Source organism: Diplotaxodon limnothrissa, linkage group LG11, assembly GCF_057381915.1.
Source record: "Diplotaxodon limnothrissa isolate DT_005_m linkage group LG11, D_limnothrissa_male_GT1.1, whole genome shotgun sequence".
Lineage (NCBI taxonomy): Eukaryota > Metazoa > Chordata > Actinopteri > Cichliformes > Cichlidae > Diplotaxodon > Diplotaxodon limnothrissa.
The window spans coordinates 15,999,268-16,019,769 of NC_140606.1; the positions used below are offsets into that span (position 1 = coordinate 15,999,268).

A 20,502-nucleotide genomic window follows, 5' to 3' on the forward strand; every position below is an offset into this window, starting at 1 on the left:
CCACTGTAGAGGAACACTGTAAATAAATGCACCTTTTGAAGACACTAGTGGTCTGCGCGTGAGTCCGATCTACAAAACCTGACAGAACGATCCAGCCACAACATGGACTCAGCAGATCAGAATACCATCGGTCAGGCACTGGCTGCCCAAGAAGCGGCGCTGACTCGCCACGAACAAATGCTACATCAGCTGCGAGGTGAGATCGCCGCACTAACTCAAGCTGTTTCCGGTTTGACTACGCCAGGGGGAGTACAGCCAGGGACCCCCCAGCCGGCTCACCCTGCCCCGCAGGAGACACTCGCAGCGGCTATGGCAGGTCACTCATCGGCAGCCACCCCATCCTCTGACGGTCCCCTGCCTTCGCCCGAGCCCTTTTCGGGGGAGACAGAGAAGTGCCCTGGCTTTCTGGCCCAGTGTTCATTGATTTTCCGCGAACAGTGGCGTTTTCATAACAATGACGGGGCAAAGATTGCTTTTTTGGTACAGATGCTTCGTGACCGGGCTTTGAAATGGGCCCAGGTCGTGTTAAACTCCAACCCGGAGATCTCTTTTGAGAGGTTTGTGATTAACTTTAAGACTGTGTTTAATCAGGGCTCTGGAGTCGAGGCTGCGGCGCTCCGCCTCCTTAACTTTAAGCAAGGTAAGCGGAGTATGGCAGACTATTCAATCGATTTTTGGATTTTGGCAGAAGAAACCGGCTGGGGACCGGATGCGCTCAGGAGCACATTGTTAAATAACATCCGGGAAGATCTGAAAGATGAATTGATTATGCGGGACCTACCCACTGCTTTTGACGAATTGATGTCGTTATGTATTAAGGTGGATGAGCGGCTACGAGCTCGTCGGCAAGCACGGAACTCCAGTTCCCAGGAGGCCGCAGGGCCACGAGGGGCGGAGGCTTCGGCCGATTACCGGTCCTCCCGGACATCAGGGGGCGCCGACGGAGAGGTACAGCCCATGCAAATCGGCAGCTCTCACCTAACTGCTGCAGAACGTCAGCAATGCATCACGGCCGGTGAGTGTCTGTATTGTGGTAATAAGGGACACATGATTGCCTCCTGTCCGTCGCGAGCAAAAGGCCGTGCCCGCCAGTGATGGTAGGAGTACTGGTGGGCGGTTTGAATCAGGATAAATCTCCTCCACGTTTAGCCCTGCCGGCTAAGCTTTTGGTCCACTCCGAGTGTCATTCACTTTCTGTGCTTATTGATTCTGGAGCAGAACAAAATTTCATTGACTCTGAACTAGCAAAACAACTCTGTGTGACTGTGGAGTCACTACCCCACGCCTTACGCGTCACGGCTTTATCAGGGCAGTGCCTCCCCGACATCACACACATCACTGAGCCGCTCACCCTCACACTGTCTGGTAATCATTCGGAGGAGATTAGCTTTTTTGTTTTTCACTCCACTCAGACGCCGTTAGTTCTCGGTCATCCCTGGCTCCAGCAACACAACCCCACGATTAATTGGCAGAAAGGAGGCATCACGGGCTGGGGAGAGGAGTGTCATATGACTTGCCTTAAGGCTGCTGTTCCTCCTAACAAATCGGTCACCGGCCCAGAGCCACCGCGGTCTTCCGACTTAGCAGATGTGCCGTCTGTTTACCACGATCTCGCTGAGGTGTTTCGGAAGGACCGAGCCCAGTCGCTGCCACCCCATCGGCCCTATGACTGTGCCATAGACCTGCTGCCGGGAGCTCCCTTACCGACCAGCCGCCTCTATAGCCTCTCGCTGCCGGAACGGGAGGCTATGGAGAAATATATAACTGAATCCCTCGCTGCCGGCATCATCCGTGCCTCTTCCTCACCCGTCGCAGCAGGTTTCTTCTTTGTGGAAAAGAAGGATAAGACCCTCCGACCCTGTATTGACTTTCGGGGACTCAATAACATTACGGTCAAGAATAAATATCCACTGCCCCTGCTCACCTCCGCTTTCGAACTTCTCCAGGGAGCCGTCATATTCAGCAAGCTGGACTTGAGAAACGCTTACCACCTGGTTCGGATTCGGGATGGCGATGAATGGAAGACGGCGTTCAATACTCACCTTGGACATTTCGAGTATCTGGTAATGCCATTCGGCCTCACTAACGCACCTGCAGTATTCCAGGCTCTGGTCAACGATGTTCTAAGGGACTTTATTAACCGATTTGTGTTTGTCTATCTAGACGACATTCTGATCTTCTCTTCCTCCCAGGCTGAACACGAGACCCAGGTCCGGCTGGTACTGCAACGCCTTCTGGAGAACCGGCTGTTCGTCAAAAGCGAGAAATGTGAGTTTCATGTGCCCTCAGTTGCCTTCCTAGGGTACATAATCGAGCGTGGAGATCTCCGACCCGACCCTGTGAAAGTCAAGGCTGTTGTGAACTGGCCCGAACCAGACAACCGTCGCCAGTTGCAACGCTTCCTTGGCTTCGCTAACTTCTACAGGAGATTCATACGGGACTTCAGCAGGATTGCCTTACCATTAACCCAGTTAACCTCTCCCAAGCTTGCTTTTCAGTGGAGTGACGCTGCCCAATCAGCCTTTCAGGAGCTCAAGAAACGGTTTGCTTCAGCGCCCATCCTGGTCCAACCTGACACCACTCTTCAGTTCGTGGTGGAGGTCGACGCATCCGACTCAGGGGTGGGGGCCGTCCTTTCCCAACAGAGGGAGGGTAAGATGCATCCTTGTGCCTATTTTTCCCGTCGTCTCACCCCTGCAGAACGTAACTACGACGTGGGCGATCGGGAGCTCTTGGCGATTAAGCTCGCCCTGGAAGAATGGCGGCATTGGCTGGAGGGCACCACTCAACCCTTCGTGGTCTGGACCGATCACAAAAACCTGGCCTACCTTCAAACGGCGAAACGTCTTAACGCTCGACAGGCCAGATGGGCCCTGTTTTTCACCCGTTTCCACTTCTCAATCACCTACAGACCCGGTTCCCGAAACGTCAAGCCGGACGCTCTCTCCCGTCAGTTCTCCGCTGCTGACGAAAAGGCGGATCCGGATTCTATCCTGCCGGCAACCTGTACTATCGGGGCCATCACCTGGGAGATCGAGGCGGCCGTCCGGGCGGCTCAGGTAGCCGAACCGGATCCGGGAGGGGGGCCCACCCACCGACTCTATGTTCCGCGCTCTGTCAGATCCCAGGTTCTACAATGGGCTCACACGGCCCGGTTCTCATGCCACCCAGGGATACATCGCACCATTAAGTTTCTCCAGCGGTGCTTCTGGTGGCCCTCACTCACCCAAGACACTCGGGAATACGTCACTGCTTGTACGGTCTGTGCCCGAAACAAACCATCGAACCAACCCCTGGCGGGTCAGCTACATCCGTTATCCACTCCTTCCAGGCCATGGTCTCACATAGCACTGGACTTCATCACCGGACTACCTCCATCAGCAGGTAACACTGTCATTCTCACCATAATCGATCGTTTCTCTAAAGCGGCTCATTTCATTGCTCTGCCTAAGCTTCCCACAGCTCTAGAGACCGCACGCCTACTCGCCACTCACGTCTTCCGCCTGCATGGGATCCTGGAAGACATAGTGTCCGACAGAGGGCCTCAATTCACTTCTCGGGTCTGGAAAGAGTTCTGCAACTCCCTGGGCGCAAAGGTTAGTCTATCCTCGGGTTATCATCCTCAGAGCAACGGCCAGTCCGAGCGGGCCAACCAAGAACTGGAGACCGCCCTGCGCTGTGTCGCCTCCACCAATCAAACCATCTGGAGTGAGGAGTTGCCGTGGATCGAGTACGCCCATAACAGCTTGACTGGACTCTTGGCGCCGGGGACGTGGCTGTCAGTACCTGGTTGACTGGGAGGGCTATGGCGTGGGGGAGCGCTCCTGGGTCCCTTGGGCGGCCGTTCTGGACGTGCCCATGCTCCGGGAGTTTCACCGCCTGCATCCGGACAAGCCTGGTGGGTCGCCGGGAGGCTCCCGTTGAGGGGGGGGTACTGTCATGGTCTCCGCTCCTCGACAGCTGACAGCTGTCAGGTGCTTTGTTTTTGTTTCCCTTTCTCTCTCGCCCTCTTCCATTCTCTCTTTCATCTGTTGCTGATCATAAGAGATTGGAACCCTTCTTAAGAGGGCGAGTCTGCTCTACTCGTCGCTGGATCGTTGAGCCATCAGCGTCAGTCGTCCTGTATTTTGTAAAGTCAGTTTGTGAGCCTGTCTGAACCAGGAAACTAATGGTTTTTTTCTGCCTGTGTATAGATCGCCTCTGGACCTGTTCTTTCCCTGTGCATGGCGACTGAACGGAAGCAAGAGAGATAAAGGAAAGGAGAGGAGATGTGCGAGGGCTGAATGAAAACCTTCCCTTCCTGGACTCCTGCCTCTTTCACTCCTGGACCCTGGAACCCCGGCCCCTTTTCCCCTTGACATCACTATATGTATATATGAATTCCACTGTAGAGGAACACTGTAAATAAATGCACCTTTTGAAGACACTAGTGGTCTGCGCGTGAGTCCGATCTACAAAACCTGACAGCGAGTTTCTCTGTGAATTTCCCATTACGTCGTTGCGCACTCGGTGCTTGCTTGGAAGTTTAGGGGGTTTTTTCGCTGTAAAAAGAAGTTTTCTTCCCATGCACAACGGACACTAATGTTTTTGTCACTTTTTATGGAATCAAACTCAAAGTAAGGTCAGTACTTCCACGCTTTAAACGCTGCACGCTCATATTCTCTCCCACAATCGATATGTGATCCATTGTTGATCTGCACACAGCTGTTGTCACTAACGGCGCACTCGCTTACGTCACTGTCGTGAGACATTCTCGCAAAAAATCACGGTTTTAGTAACGCAGTAATGCAGCGTTCCTACGGGAAAGTAACGGTAATCTAATTACCGTTTTTGCAATAGTAATCCCTTACTTTACTCGTTACTTGAAAATAGTAATCAGATTACAGTAACGCGTTACAAGTAATGCGTTACTGCCCATCTCTGGTCATGTGTAGGGTGATGCTGTTTACCTAACATATATGTAAGCTATTCACACAAGTTTGTACTTGTTCATGTATAACCAGTTCAGTTGTCAGGCAGAAAACATTTTTTAACAGTCACTGTGGGTGAAAAGTTTAAAGGGTGAAAAGGGACCACTTGAAGGAATGTAGTTTTTGGAGTATAACCATTTCAGCACAAATACACAAACACACATCTTAACTCAGCGAATAGTTTCTTATATAGTTTGAAGATACAGAAGAAAGACTGAAAATAGCAAAAGTCGAAGCAAAAGAGAGGCGAGAAGGTGGTGCACTGTCAGCAGAGCGTCAGGATAGAGAAAAAGAAAGTAGCTAGGTCTATAAATTTATTAATGACCTTCGTGCTGCGTCTTCTGAACTGTCTAATGCACTAACCTCCTCATACTTCATCCTTTCTCTTGCTTTCATCCGCCTGTCCATCACCCTTCTCTCCTTAAACTCCTCTAGTCCCCCTGCCTCTGCCTGCCACCCTCTGTCAAAACCTCTGTCAAAACCTTCCCATGCTCCACTCTCTCAACTTCATTCTCATACTCTCACCTTTCTCATCCCTTTTGAGGTCTACAGCTCTCTCATCTATGCCCCTGTCAGACACAACAACCCTCTGCCGCAATCTCGCTTTGCTGTGGAGAAAGATTTGGGTTATATAAAGATCAATATGAGGCCAGCTAAAGTTCAAGTAGATCCTGCTTAAATCTGTGATGGATCTGTCTGCCTTTGTATCTGCCAGCTTTAAAGGTTTGAGCGAGTGGGTGCAGGCATAAGAGAGATAGAGAGAAAGAAAGAGAGGAATATAAAAAAAATGAGTGTAACAAAAAAAGGGAGGGAGGGGGGTGAAAAAAGACAGAAGAATGTACTGTAAGAGGCTGATAAGTTTAAGGGAGAAACAAGGACTATATTGTCTCATGGGCGATGATGAAAACCAGCTCCACGAGTTCCTGTCCTTCAGCCATGACACACACGCACGCATGCACGCACGCACACACACACACACACACACACACACTTTCCTTCAGCAGGTTATGCATGTCATTCGTGACACTTTCAGATGTTGCTGCAGTGTGACAGCTGAGCTCTCTCGAGCAGATATTCAGTCACTTCTAACACGTAGAAATCTCTACAGGCAACTTCTGACTCACCTCTCACTTCTTCAGCATATAGAAAGTGTGTTTACAGTCACTGTCAAGAGTTCAATGAACAATGGCAAAGCTCACTTTTTCTGCCAGTGGAATCATGATATGCTCTTTTTTTTAAGACAGACAGAGATACAAAGCATATATATGCAGTAGTTGTGTCTGAGAATAGGTAGATCTCAAAGTTTCCCTTGTATGCCTTCTATGTCACTATAAATATAATTATCTTTTTTTTTTTACTTGCTGCTAAACAATTTATGTGTCTTTTCTGCGTAACTTTTGTTGCTTTAGTGTGTGAATTTATGAAGGGAAGTCTTTAAATGTTTGCTGCTGTGTTGTACGCTTGCTGTAAGGCCATTTTATAGATATTTACCCATTCCGCTGTGCCTATTGTTCTCAGCCTCATCCAGCTTCAGGTTCAGGGCGGACTCAGTCTCCGACATGGAGTTATTCTCTGACGTCCTGTCTTGAGCTATTTTGCCGGCCGCGCTGCTGACTGAATCTTCCACTCTGCCGCTGGAGTTTTTCACAGCAGGTTGGACCCGCACGGACCCACTTGTTGTGCTTCTGCTACTGTAGCTGTAATGGGATTCAGCCTGCTCTAGGTCAGCATCTGAATCATCAAGACCCTGGCTTAGTTCAGAGCTGGAATCCTGCACAGCAAGGCTGTCAGTAGTGCTGCTGCTCGGGGTTGGGGAGCTGGAGGTTGGCATGGCATTGGACACAGGATGTACTGCTATTTTGTGCGAGGCTGTTTTTTCTGTTAGTTTTATCACAGTGGCAGCTGAGGCTGTGGTCGAATGTGCCACCTTGATGCGGGATGCCGGCATAGGTTTATCAGGAGCTTGACTGTCAGGAGTGGGAGCCGGAGAGGCTGAAGTGTCATCAGAGCCTTGCGTGATGGATGTTGGAGTGGGAGGAGGAGCTGGAGCCTTTCTTTTCCTCTGCTGGCTCATCTGATAAAATTGAAGGAAAAGGAGGCAGACAGTACAAAGTTAATTTACATGAGCACCTTGTGCATATGTGTGTGTCTGTGTGTGGTTTAACCATAAATTAGCCTGTAAATTCAGTCTGCCAAGCCTCAAGTAGAGTTTCCTACAGACTAATTAAATCAAGTGGAGTTCTGGCAGGCGCACAGGTTTTTAAATCCATCAGAGTGCCAACATTCCTTTTAAATTATTCTCCAACAAGACATATAGGGCCCGGCGTAAATACAGTCGATATGATGCAGTGGCATATTACGAGTACAATATATGTACTTCACTATGGTATTTCTTAGTTATTCAACTGGTAAATCAACAATTATTCAAATGCAATGCTGTTATACTGCTGATTTACTTACTGCCAAGCCAGTGATGACTTCCAAAAGAGACATGAAAGTCAGATTGTGATTTTCAGGTCAGTGCTTTAACAGAAATATCAGTGGATGTTCATGACTGAAATATTGTTTTGTGTTTTTCACAACGACAGAAGCTGGAGCTGAAAACTGAATAATAAATTGCAACTGGATCGAGAGGATGTTTTAAAGAAGAAACAAACAGGAAAGAAGGACAGAGCAGGAAGGAGAGAAAATAAAATTAAAAACAGAGCGATGGGACAAACCAATGAATCAATAAGAAACTATGTGGAAACTCAGTTTTGCTCAATGAGCAGATGAGACCTTTCATATGCTTTTTTTTTCAAGTTAATCTCACTTTCTATGATACGGTTTCAAAGAATCAATTTAAAAGTGCTCTGGGCAGTCTTCAGCAGTATCGATAACCTACTTTCGACTGGCGATCACCGCTTATGCTTTCAGCTTTTCCTTCATTCTGAAACGCAACAGAGAACATGCCTAGAGCTGTATGGAGCTTTGCATCATACAACAGGACAAAAGAGCGATAAGGCCACCTTGCATTTTTGCAGGTATGCTGGGTTCAAACATGTGAACTCAATGAACTCACTGCATGGCATTCTATGGACCTCCAAATGTCTTTCAGCTGATTGGCTGTCTCTTTTTTGGTCTCCCACTTCTCTCCCTCTTTAGCATTCAAATATACGTGAATGCAGACATACCAGTGCAAGTGGACAATAGTTGAAGCTGCAATAGATGACTGACTGCTCCAGAAGATTGATGTGTATTTTTCTAAGTGTGTGTACGTGCCTGTATGTGCTGGCTGCAGAATTAAGAGTCAGGCCTGGTACAAAGGGAAAAGAGCAGTGGCCTCAATACACAAGCATATGCCCAACACTTTTCTGTGCAACTGTATGAGCACGAGCATGCACACAGACATACACTTACATATGCACCAAAGTGCACACACACATTAAAGGAACAGTATATCTCATACCTCAGGCTGAGCTGCTGTAGAGATTAGGGGGTTGTTACAGGCTGCATGGTTAAGTGTGTGTTGCTCTCATGAGCTTATTGGCGCCATGACTGGGAACACAGCATGTACTTAAGATTGTTAGAGACTGAAGCCCAGAACTCTGTAATATACTACACTCAAGGTCACACTATACATTAAGTTCAGCAGACTTTGCACTCTTATTATCTATAAACTATGTGTGTGCTGTTTAGTGATTCTCCATTTTCAATCAGACTATCTGTATTCTCAGTGCTGGCTGTTTTTCAGATTTATCACAGAGTGTTTCAGTATATTCAAGCTTTTTCATTATATACCACGGGGTTGGCAAAAACAATGTCAAATATAATTGACAAAAGGTAGTAAGTTCATCCACATCACAGTATAATAATTTCAAATTCAAATTCAAATTCAAATTTTTATTTGTCACGTACACAGTCATACACAGTACGATATGTAGTGAAATGCTTGGACAACTGCTTGTGACCTAAAGAAAACAAAAAAGGAAAAGGCTATGAATAAGATAGGAAATAAATATGAAAAATTAAAAAGGGTAAATTTAACTAGGAAGGAATAAAATATAAATTAAGGTTAAAAATGAAATAACTGTACAACACAAATTAGAATGAAGGGTAAATTTAACTGGGAAGAATAAGATAAAATATATAAATTAAAGTTGAAAATAAAATAACTGTACAACAAAATACACAATATAGAACTATATAAGAATGTATGAAGAAATCTAAATATAAATAAATATATACACAATAACAGCAGCTGTACAAGTATTAACCGGAAATGAAGAATATAGTGACCAGTGTTGTGCAAAACCAAAGTCCAGAAAGTCCAGTGTGTGTGTAAGAACTGTATGTGTGGGTCAGTACTGTGTGGTGGTGTGATTGAGAGACCGTATCGCCTGCGGGAAGAAGCTCCTCCTCAGTCTCTCTGTGTTGGTCTTCAGGGAGCGGAATCGCTTTCCTGACCTCAGCAGAGAGAACAGTCTGTTGTTGGGATGGCTGAGGTCCTTCACGATCTTCCTGGCCTTGGTCCAGCACCGCCTGCTGTAGATTGAGTGCAGGTCAGGGAGCTCGGAGCGGATGGTGCGCTCAGCTGACCGCACAACCCTCTCTAGAGCTCGTCTGTCCTGCATGGTGCTGTTCCCGAACCAGGTTAAGATGTTTCCCGCCAGGATGCTCTCTATGGTGCACGAGTAAAAGTTCCTGAGCACCTTGGAGGGCAGTTGGAAGTCTCTCAAGCGTCTGAGGTGGTAGAGACGCTGTCGGGCCTTTTTCACCACAGTGTTGACGTGACAGGACCATGACAGGTCCTGCGTGATGTGAACTCCGAGGTATTTGAAGCTGTCCACTCTCTCCACTGGGCACTCGTTGATGACGGGGGTCTGGTAGTTCCTCTCCTGCTTAGTGCTGAAGTCCACTATCAGCTCCTTTGTCTTACTGACGTTTAGAAGGAGGTTGTTCCTCTGGCACCAGTTCTCCAGATTCCTAATCTCCTTCAGGTAGGCCGTCTCGTTGTTATCAGAGATCAGGCCCACCACGACGGTGTCGTCAGCAAACTTGATGATGGTGGTGGAGCTGGTAGTGGCCACACAGTCATATGTGTACAAAGAGTACAGCAGGGGGCTCAGAACACACCCCTGGGGGGCTCCAGTGCTGAGAGTGGTGGAGGCTGAGACATGTCCGCCCATCCTTACTGCCTGTGGTCTGCCAGTTAGGAAGTTGGAGATCCACTGACACATAGATGAGCTGAGTCCCAGATGCTCCAGCTTGGTGGTGAGTGTGGAGGGAATTATGGTGTTAAATGCAGAGCTGTAGTCTATGAAGAGCATTTTAACATAATTCCCCCTTCTAGTGTCCAAGTGAGTGAGTGATGTGTGGAGGAGATGAGAGATGGCATCGTCTGTGGAACGATTTGGACGGTAAGCGAACTGTAGTGGGTCCAGTGTGTCTGGTAGTGAAGAAATGATGAAGTCTCTGACCAGGCGTTCAAAGCACTTCATCACTACTGAGGTGAGGGCTACAGGGCGATAGTCATTGAGAGAAGCAGGGTGGGGTTTCTTCGGGACAGGAACAATGATGGACTCTTTGAAGCATGTGGGGATCACCGACTGAGATAAAGAGATGTTGAATATCTCAGTGAACACAGGAGCTAGCTGGTATGCGCAGTCTCTGAGGATACGACCTGGGATGCCGTCTGGTCCTGCTGCTTTCCTGGTGTTCACTCTCTTGAAGGCTCTCCTTACTTCATGCTCGGAGATGACGAGCACGTTTCCGGTGCTGGCAGTATCTTCCTGTCTGCAGCCGTTAGCGCCGCTAACACTAGCATTGTTGGAGACCTTAGCTGCAGCCTCGAAGCGAGCATAGAAAGTGTTCAGCTCGTCTGCCAGAGTCACGGCCGCGTTCGTCATACCGGTTGTTGGTGCTTTATAGTCCGTTATTGTCCTTAGTCCCCGCCACAGGCTCCTAGAGTCACTCTGTTGGAGTTGTGACTCTAGTTTCCTCCCGTAGCGCTGCTTCGCCTCTTTCACCGCCCTCCGCACGTTATATGACGCGGCTTTGTACGGGTCCATGTCCCCTGTCATGAGTCCCGTGTTGTAGGCAGCGGTGCGGGATCTCAGAGCGTCGCGGATGGTTTTATCCACCCACGGCTTCTGGTTGGGAAACGTTGTGATAGTCTTTGTCTCCACGGTATCATCCGCTAGTTTCCCGATGAATCCCACAACCGCTTCCGTAAACACGTTCTGAACATGCCCCAGTCTGCGTCATCGAGTGCGTCCTGTAACGCGGCCACCGATTGATCCGTCCAGCGCGCGACCTTCCTCTGAACCGGAACTTCCTGTTTCAGCCTTTGTTTGTATTTTGGCATGAGGAAGATGGCGGCGTGATCAGATTTGCCAAACGGGGGGCGGGATTGTGCCTTGTAGCCGTCCTTGACCGTAGTGTAGCAGTGGTCCAGTGTCCTTTCACCCCTGGTGGGGCAGGTGATGTGTTGATAAAAGTTCGGCGCTGCGCATTTGAGGTTGGCGCTATTAAAGTCCCCCGTCACAATAAGCGCAGCGTCCCGGTGTTGTGTCTGGTGCTGTGTGAGTGCCTCATGCAGCTCGCATAAGGCGGTGACCGTGTCCGCTTGTGGTGGAATATAAACGGCACTTACAATGACCGATGTAAATTCCCGAGGTAGATAAAAAGGACGACACATGATGGACAGTAGTTCCAGATTTGGTGTGCAGGAGCGTGTGAGAGGAACAACGTTCGCACTGTTGCACCAGTTGTTGTTCACCATTAAACACACGCCGCCTCCCCTTGACTTCCCCGAGTCCCGTGTCCTGTCCATGCGGTGAACCGAGAAGAACTCGGCCGGCTGGATGGCGTGGTCCGGCACCGCTGGGTTCAGCCATGTCTCGGTGAAGCAGAGGAGATTGCAGTCCCGAATGTCTCTCTGGAACTTTATCCTGGCCCTGAGGTCGTCAAGCTTGTTCTCCAGTGACTGGACGTTGGCGAGCAGGATGCTAGGCAGAGGTGTGCGGTGTGCACGAGCTCTCAGCCTGTTCCTGACGCCGGCTCGCTTCCCTCTAGGACGCCGCCGCTTCCCTTTGTTCTCCCTCGAGATCTCACTCGGCCAGCTCGGATCCGGAGTTAAAAACTTCGAATTGTGAGTACATTGTATACCAATAGAAACAAGAGTGTCACTGTCATACCTAATGTACCCAATGGTGATGATTTTGCCGATTTAGAAACGCTGAAAACTAACTTAAAAAGCAAAGACAAAGAAAAAGTGGTCGGAGCAGTCGTGACGGCAGCCGACCTCACCGGCGCCATCTTATATCTTGTAATTTAAAAATTAATATATGTGAATATTAGCAATACTAACTATTTCCATTTAAATTAAAATTAATTAAATATATATACATATTTTACTCCGTTTGTACATTAAACATTTTTTATTATCACAGGCAGCCAGATAAATTTTGAGGTATATTAAAGTGGAAAGCAGAATTTTGTTTGTTCTACGGTAAAGTTACCAGCAAGACCACAACAAAACAAAGAAAGAAAACAGGTTTCTCTCTGCAATGATTTTGTCTCAGAAGTGCATTTAAACTGAATGCTGTACATTGGGTCAGTTTGTATGTCTCTAAACTTAGAAAGCAAGTGGAAAATAAAATAAATAACCTTGTCACATGTTTGATCAAAATAATTAATCACCACATTTCCCTGACATTACGCGATTTTATTTTTAAAAAACAAACAAAAAACATATGTGATACATGTGAGCAGTTTTTAAGGGGAATGGACATTTACAGAATGAAGCACAGAAGGTGATACGCGGACAGTCTGCTGTGTCAATTAAATTTTCCACTCCGTGGTTTGGAAGGCAAAGGGCCCCATGTCAGAGCATGTTGATCAGATAGGGCCACCCATGGAGGCATCATCCTGGTAGCGTGACCATTCATCAGTTGTTTTTGAAGGACTCTTGATGGGTGAAGGCCTTTGTGACAGGGCAACATAACAAGAGTAATGTGGAACGTGAAAAGGATATAATGGATACATGAGAGGGGGCTGCTCTGTATTTGTGTGTGTCTAAGCACATCAGCAAGGATGACGTCATTGTGTATGTATGTGCTAATGAGAGACAACAAAGCAGCTGGACTGTCTTCGTCATCGCTCACTTTCCTGTACTGAACTAAAATGTGGAAGAGTGTGTATCAATGTTGACAACCACACGCTGCAGTCGTGTTTCTTATGTCGAATGCCTTTTAAGACAAGGTCAGCTAGGCACACTTTATTTGGTAAAAGCACACCACTGCTAGTCTTTGCAGTTTTAGGTTTTTGAGCCAGCTGGCATGTGATCAATCAGGCAAAAACTACTGTTTTTATTACTGCATTAATCCAAGACCGTAACAATAGGAACAAATCAGATGGTCATTGTCCTCTTTAGCCCAGATAATGCATACTCTGGCTTTCTCTGTGACTCCTTATTTTCTCACTCACAGTTACTATCAAAGCACACATTATTTGAAACCAGGTTAGACATTAGCAGAAAACCCAATAAATATCTTCAACATGAGCTCTTTTATGACATTTCTGTCATCACTGTAAGGACAAGATAGATAATATCGCAGAATATTCTGTTAATAATTTACATACTTTAAAACATAGTGATTAAATGCTGGTAGTCACGATTTTTAATATAACATACAGCGCAAGTCTTTTTAACTACAGGGAGTGCAGAATTATTAGGCAAATGAGTATTTTGTCCACATCATCCTCTTCATGCATGTTGTCTTACTCCAAGCTGTATAGGCTCGAAAGCCTACTACCAGTTAAGCATATTAGGTGATGTGCATCTCTGTAATGAGAAGGGGTGTGGTCTAATGACATCAACACCCTATATCAGGTGTGCATAATTATTAGGCAACTTCCTTTCCTTTGGCAAAATGGGTCAAAAGAAGGACTTGACAGGCTCAGAAAAGTCAAAAATAGTGAGATATCTTGCAGAGGGATGCAGCAGTCTCAAAATTGCAAAGCTTCTGAAGCGTGATCATCGAACAATCAAGCGTTTCATTCAAAATGGTCAACAGGGTCGCAAGAAGCGTGTGGAAAAACCAAGGCGCAAAATAACTGCCCATGAACTGAGAAAAGTCAAGCGTGCAGCTGCCAAGATGCCACTTGCCACCAGTTTGGCCATATTTCAGAGCTGCAACATCACTGGAGTGTCCAAAAGCACAAGGTGTGCAATACTCAGAGACATGGCCAAGGTAAGAAAGGCTGAAAGACGACCACCACTGAACAAGACACACAAGCTGAAACGTCAAGACTGGGCCAAGAAATATCTCAAGACTGATTTTTCTAAGGTTTTATGGACTGATGAAATGAGAGTGAGTCTTGATGGGCCAGATGGATGGGCCCGTGGTTGGATTGGTAAAGGGCAGAGAGCTCCAGTCCGACTCAGACGCCAGCAAGGTGGAGGTGGAGTACTGGTTTGGGCTGGTATCATCAAAGATGAGCTTGTGGGGCCTTTTCGGGTTGAGGATGGAGTCAAGCTCAACTCCCAGTCCTACTGCCAGTTTCCGGAAAACACCTTCTTCAAGCAGTGGTACAGGAAGAAGTCTGCATCCTTCAAGAAGAACATGATTTTCATGCAGGACAATGCTCCATCACACGCGTCCAAGTACTCCACAGCGTGGCTGGCAAGAAAGGGTATAAAAGAAGAAAAACTAATGACATGGCCTCCTTGTTCACCTGATCTGAACCCCATTGAGAACCTGTGGTCCATCATCAAATGTGAGATTTACAAGGAGGGAAAACAGTACACCTCTCTGAACAGTGTCTGGGAGGCTGTGGTTGCTGCTGCACGCAATGTTGATGGTGAGCAGATCAAAACACTGACAGAACCCATGGATGGCAGGCTTTTGAGTGTCCTTGCAAAGAAAGGTGGCTATATTGGTCGCTGATTTGTTTTTGTTTTGTTTTTGAATGTCAGAAATGTATATTTGTGAATGTGGAGATGTTATATTGGTTTCCATCCATCCATCCATCTTCATCCGCTTTATCCGAGGCCGGGTTGGGGGGGCAGCAGCCTAAGCAAAGAGGCCCAGACCTCCCTCTACCCAGCCACCTCCTCCAGCTTATCCGCGGGAACACCAAGGCGTTCCCAGGCCAGCCGAGAGATATAATCTCTCCAGCGTGTCCTGGGTCTGCCCCGGGGCCTCCTCCCTGTGGGACATGCCTGGAACACCTCACCCAGGAGGCGCCCAGGGGGCATCCTTGTCAGATGCCCGAACCACCTCAGCTGGCTCCTTTCGATGTGGAGCAGCAGCAGCTCTACTCTGAGCCCCTCCCGGATGGCCAAACTTCTCACCCTATTTCTAAGGGAGAGGCCAGCCACCCTTCGGAGGAAGCTCATTTCTGCCGCTTGTATCCACGATCTCGTTCTTTCGGTCACTACCCACAGCTCGTGGCCATAGGTGAGGGTAGGGACGTAGATCGACCGGTAAATTGAGAGCTTCGCTTTTACACTCAGCTCCCTCTTCACCACGACGGACCGGTGCAGCATCTGCATTACTGCAGCTGCAGCCCCAATCCGTCTGTCGATCTCCGGCTCCCTTCTCCCATCACTCGCGAACAAGACCCCGAGATACTTGAACTCCTCCACTTGGGGCAGGAACTCATCCCCGACCCGGAGTGGGCACTCCACCCTTTTCCATGGCCTCAGATTTGGAGGTGCTGATCCTCATTCCCGCTGCTTCACACTCGGCTGCGAACCATTCCAGTGCGAGCTGGAGGCCCTCACCCGATGAAGCCAACAGAACCACATCATCCGCAAAAATCAGAGATGAGATTCTGAGGCCACCAAAGCGAAAGCCCTCTGGGGCCTCTGCTAGACGTTCCCAGCACACCCTCACTACGCGTTTAGGTGCACCAGGTCTGTCCAGCGTCCTCCCCCGCCACCTGATCCAACTCACCACCAGGTGGTGATCAGTTGACAGCTCAGCCCCTCTCTTTATTTTATATTGGTTTCACTGGTAAAAATTAATAATTGAAATGGGTATATATTTGTTTTTTGTTAAGTTGCCTAATAATTATGCACAGTAATAGTCACCTGCACACACAGATATCCCCCTAAAATAGCTAAAACTAAAGACAAACTAAAAACTACTTCCAAAAACATTCAGCTTTGATATTAATGAGTTTTTTGGGTTCATTGAGAACATGGTTGTTGTTCAATAATAAAATTATTCCTCAAAAATACAACTTGCTTAATAATTCTGCACTCCCTGTATGACATTATAATTCCAAGTAACTGAATCACAGGTGAAGAAGTAAACAGTCTAATCAGTTTGATCAATATTTTATATTTAGCTGCCGTCACCCGTAGTATGTCCCTGTCAGGTTTCAGATGAACAAATAGATTTAAACCTCTAATCTAATAAACTGCAATATTCTAGCTTTATGATCCATTAAAACTGGGATGCAATCATTTTAATTTGCGGTTGTACTAGATAAAAATGTAAGCTCAGATACCATGCTGAATTATGGCCATGTTTTCTCTCCCATTACACATTAACTCACACATTAACTCAAGAGCTGACTGTGCTAACTCTGCGTAGTTCTGATCTGTTTTAGGACCAAAGGTTTCCCAACTCAGGGTTAATCAACTCAAGAGTTTAGGCTTAGGCTCAGAGTTTGTTAAGCCTGCTTCCTGGAACAGACCCTGGTTTCATACATAAGATGTTTTGACAGCAAAGTGCAAACAGATCTTGTCATATATAGGCCGCATGGCAGGGGCACATATTCCCCTAATCCTGGCCCCTAACTAATACTAACACAGCCTTAAGGTTCAGTACGTTTGAAAGAATGCTTACTGTGCCATCTTACAATACTTTAGCCACAATAATCATATCACCTAAGAGTCCGCTGTGGCGAAAAATTGCAAGTCATGTCAGGACAGGACCTTATGTTATTTTAGAAAGAAATCCATTGATTCTATTTGAGTTTGCATTCAAAGAGGATAAATGATTTGATCTTAGACGTAACAGGAACAAATCTGTGATAGAAGCAGGCTCAGAGAGGGCAGCTGTTGAACTTAAACACATGAGGTGAGGGGACAGTTAACAGCCTTCCCCTTGAACACAAACTTGGAACTGGACACAGGAAAAGAGTGTAAAAACTGAAGGCTGTAAAATTAAAATGTAGTCAGCTAAGTTCGAGGAGTTTAATTCTATGTTTGCATTTTTTTAAACTTTTTCATATACACATTTTTTTTCCACTTGTAAATTATGTAAATGTACTACCGACGATGGTGCAAATGTCAGACACATTTAGACTGAGATTAAATCAAGTTTTCTGTTACATGCTTTGAACATCTACGTCAAAGCCTTTCTGAACAAGTTTGTAAAATGTATACTGTCCTGCTAGAGCCAGACACCTGCTTATATTGGCCATAGCACACGTCAATAAAATTGACAGCTCCAAAGGAAAGTTAATGACAGATCTATAGTATACTGGATGATGTATTTGCTTTGGCACTAGTATAACATTCTTTTCCTTCTTTGCTCAACTTCTTTAGAGCATGTGGAGTGACACAGTGGTGCCATACAGCACACAGGATATCTTACCAAATAAACACATTTTCCTTCTTTTATTTTGCTTTGTTTTGCTCGCCTGTTCTTGAATAGATCTCGCATGTCTTTTGAGAGAGAGAAATGAAGAGAAACACACAAAAAAATCCATGCAGGAACTCCACACATATCCAATAGCAAACAAGAAACTGCTGGGTATGTACATGCATACATGCCAAAAACCAAATTTATGGGCACTGCAGGGCCATTAACATGGAGCTGGTCCGCTGAGTACTACAAGCAGAACTGCGAATTAAATTCACTTTATCATTTGGTGACAGAAGTCCAAAAATGTTTATTACAATTAAATATATAAGCGGAAAAAAGACATAAAAACTGAAAGATAAACTAGCTGTAGGTAATATATTTTAAAACATTTGAATTTAGAGACAGCCTGCTTACACGACCACGCTTTATAATATTTCTGTCCTCTGAGCTGTCGTGTAGTCCTCCTGCAAGGTGAGGGTGGTGCTAAGGACATGCCAAATAGATTTCATGCTGTACTGCATTTTGGAAACATGACCCCACAGCTAATACTAATTGTTAATGCTGTACAACTTAAACACACACCTAATACTCATATAAGACTGATGTTACCTTATTTTGACTGTCTCTGCAAACCTCTCACCAAAGTTTCTCACTTCTCTTTATCACCTCTCTTACTCTCTACTTCAAATGTCCTAACTCTTCGTGTACACACAGCAAAAAAATGTGTTTATTCAAGACGTATCTCCTTTTTACGGGCAGTGAAGCAGAGAGCTCAGAATTTCTCTCAATTTCTCTGTCACACGAGGCAACACAGACACGGCTTTCATCCCAAACCACAATAACAGATTGCCTATCACTGCTGGAAAAAAAAACAAACAAGGTTGTGTTTCTCTGAGCTCGATGTTCCAAAACATAATTCAATTAAGTCTGTCTCTCGTAAAGACATACACAGATTGTTGACTGTCGAGCTGGAAAATAAAAAAGACAAAGCTGTAACTTCCCTCCATGCTGGAGTCATTAACTGATCAAAGAGCATCTAATTCTCCTATAGCAGAGAATTGTTTTACATTCATCTGGAAATGTGACACCAATCCCAGAGTGTCACTTTTATTGCTGTATATAAATAAAAAATATAAAATAATATAATAAAATAGCTGTTGCCGTCGTTACAACTAGAGTTGGATGCTGACAGCCAGCTTTAATTCCTACTTTTCATTAAAAAGAATAATCAAAAACATGAATTTGCACTTTAATTAACCAGCAATCACTGACTATACCAGTGTTGCTTAGTTCCCTAACAGCTTTACTGAAACTTTGGTCTCTTGTCTATTGTAATCTTTGCAGGGCAATGAGTGTACTCGTCCAAAGTTCATATAAAAGAGGCACCTCTCTGGAATGTATCCCGAGTGAACTTTTAAGCTCATAGTAATGACTCATTAAAAATGTTGCATAATCAATATATTGAGCTAATAGCGTAGCTCTGAAACAGCTCTTCATTATTCAGATCAAATAATATATAAGTAATACAAACTAGTTTAGATAAAACTTATCCTGATTACATACAATTCAGTTTTAAGGCCTCTATAAAAAAGGAAAAACAAGGGACAGGGCTTCAGTTAAATCAGACCTTCCCAAAGTGTGGGGCCCGCAGAGCCATTGCAGGGGGGGCGCGGTATGAAAAGGAAAAAAACAAAAAAACCCAACAAAACGCTTGGACACTGCTAGCATAATGGACAGGTTTTTGACGGGGCGCCCACACAAATGCAAAGCAGGAGATGAAGCATCGCTGAATATGTTTCCAAACCAACTTCATTCTAAGCCAAAGACTAGAAAATATGGTGAAGCATATCTTCCCTTTGGTTTCACCTGCACAAGTGCCAAGGTAGGTCTCCCCTGCAGAATTGGTTTTCCCTTCGTCGGGAGCAGCGCTGGGTTCTTCAAATCACGGACAAACAGTATCCCACATTCTTGATTTTTAGTTCACAAACACTAGTTGTAATGACTAACTACTCCTGACACTTTGGAGATGTTAGCTCTGTATACAGTAAAGTTACAGTGGGATACAAATAACATCAGGCTGAGCCTGCCACGATTTGTTCCCCCGGTTCAAATCCCGGACAAACAGTATCCCACAGTTGTTTATGTTTTTAAACCGATTTTGCACAGAGAGGCATTTTTTGAAAAATGCATTGATAGCAATGTTGAATATTATTACACAGAAAAAAAACAACTACACGTAAAATAATCACACCATGACGCCTCTGCTTTTGTAAATAGAGGGACAGTAACTGCGTGTGTATATGTAAGCCTGTAAACCTGCAGATAGAGACAAAGTACTGTTAAGCTGACTATCTGTCATTCTGCAATTCATCTCATGTAAACAATAACGTGGCGCACAGCGTAACGTGACTCTAGTACCTCTGTATTCCTCGTTTACACGTACATGTGGACGAAAGGTCCAAACACATAGAAACAGCTGCATTTTCAAAAATACCCATGTAGGTGTGGACGTAGCGTAAAAGAGTTAGTAGTTTATTTTTTTAATACCTGTAATTTATTGCAGATTGCTTGTATTTAGTTAATTGTTTACTAATTGTTTGAGGTGTGAAATAAAGCGCAATGGAGCAAAATATGGGAGTGTGTGGTTAAAGGATGTGTTTGCGCATGCATGTGCGCGCGTGGCAAAAAAAGTTTGGGAACCACTGAGTTAAATGTTATATGCATCTAATCATTCTCTGATCAGTCACTGGGGATAGACACAGAGGGTGTAAACTGGTGCTGGCTTTTCAACACTCTGACCTTTCATGTGAAGAATGCTTTATTTCCATAGTCAATAATCAAGAGAGTCTGACCCTCCTAATTTTGTCATTGATTTTAATCAAACTATGTTGCTTGTATGATACAAATGGCCACACATAATGATCTCTGGTCTCTGATGTCTATTT

At 45.7% G+C, this 20,502-nt stretch overlaps 1 protein-coding gene across 6 annotated transcripts in view; it reads right to left on the reverse strand.

Annotated features, from left to right (window-relative positions):
* The window catches only part of cobl (cordon-bleu WH2 repeat protein), a 70,909-nt gene that overhangs the window by 13,638 nt on the left and 36,769 nt on the right, over window positions 1–20,502 (reverse strand). For all 6 annotated transcript variants that reach the window (XM_085366264.1, XM_085366261.1, XM_085366262.1 and 3 more), the window contains one exon: window positions 6,462–7,044. In XM_085366264.1, the coding sequence (XP_085222390.1) occupies window positions 6,462–7,044 (583 nt within the window). The remainder of the gene's footprint in view (window positions 1–6,461; window positions 7,045–20,502) is intronic.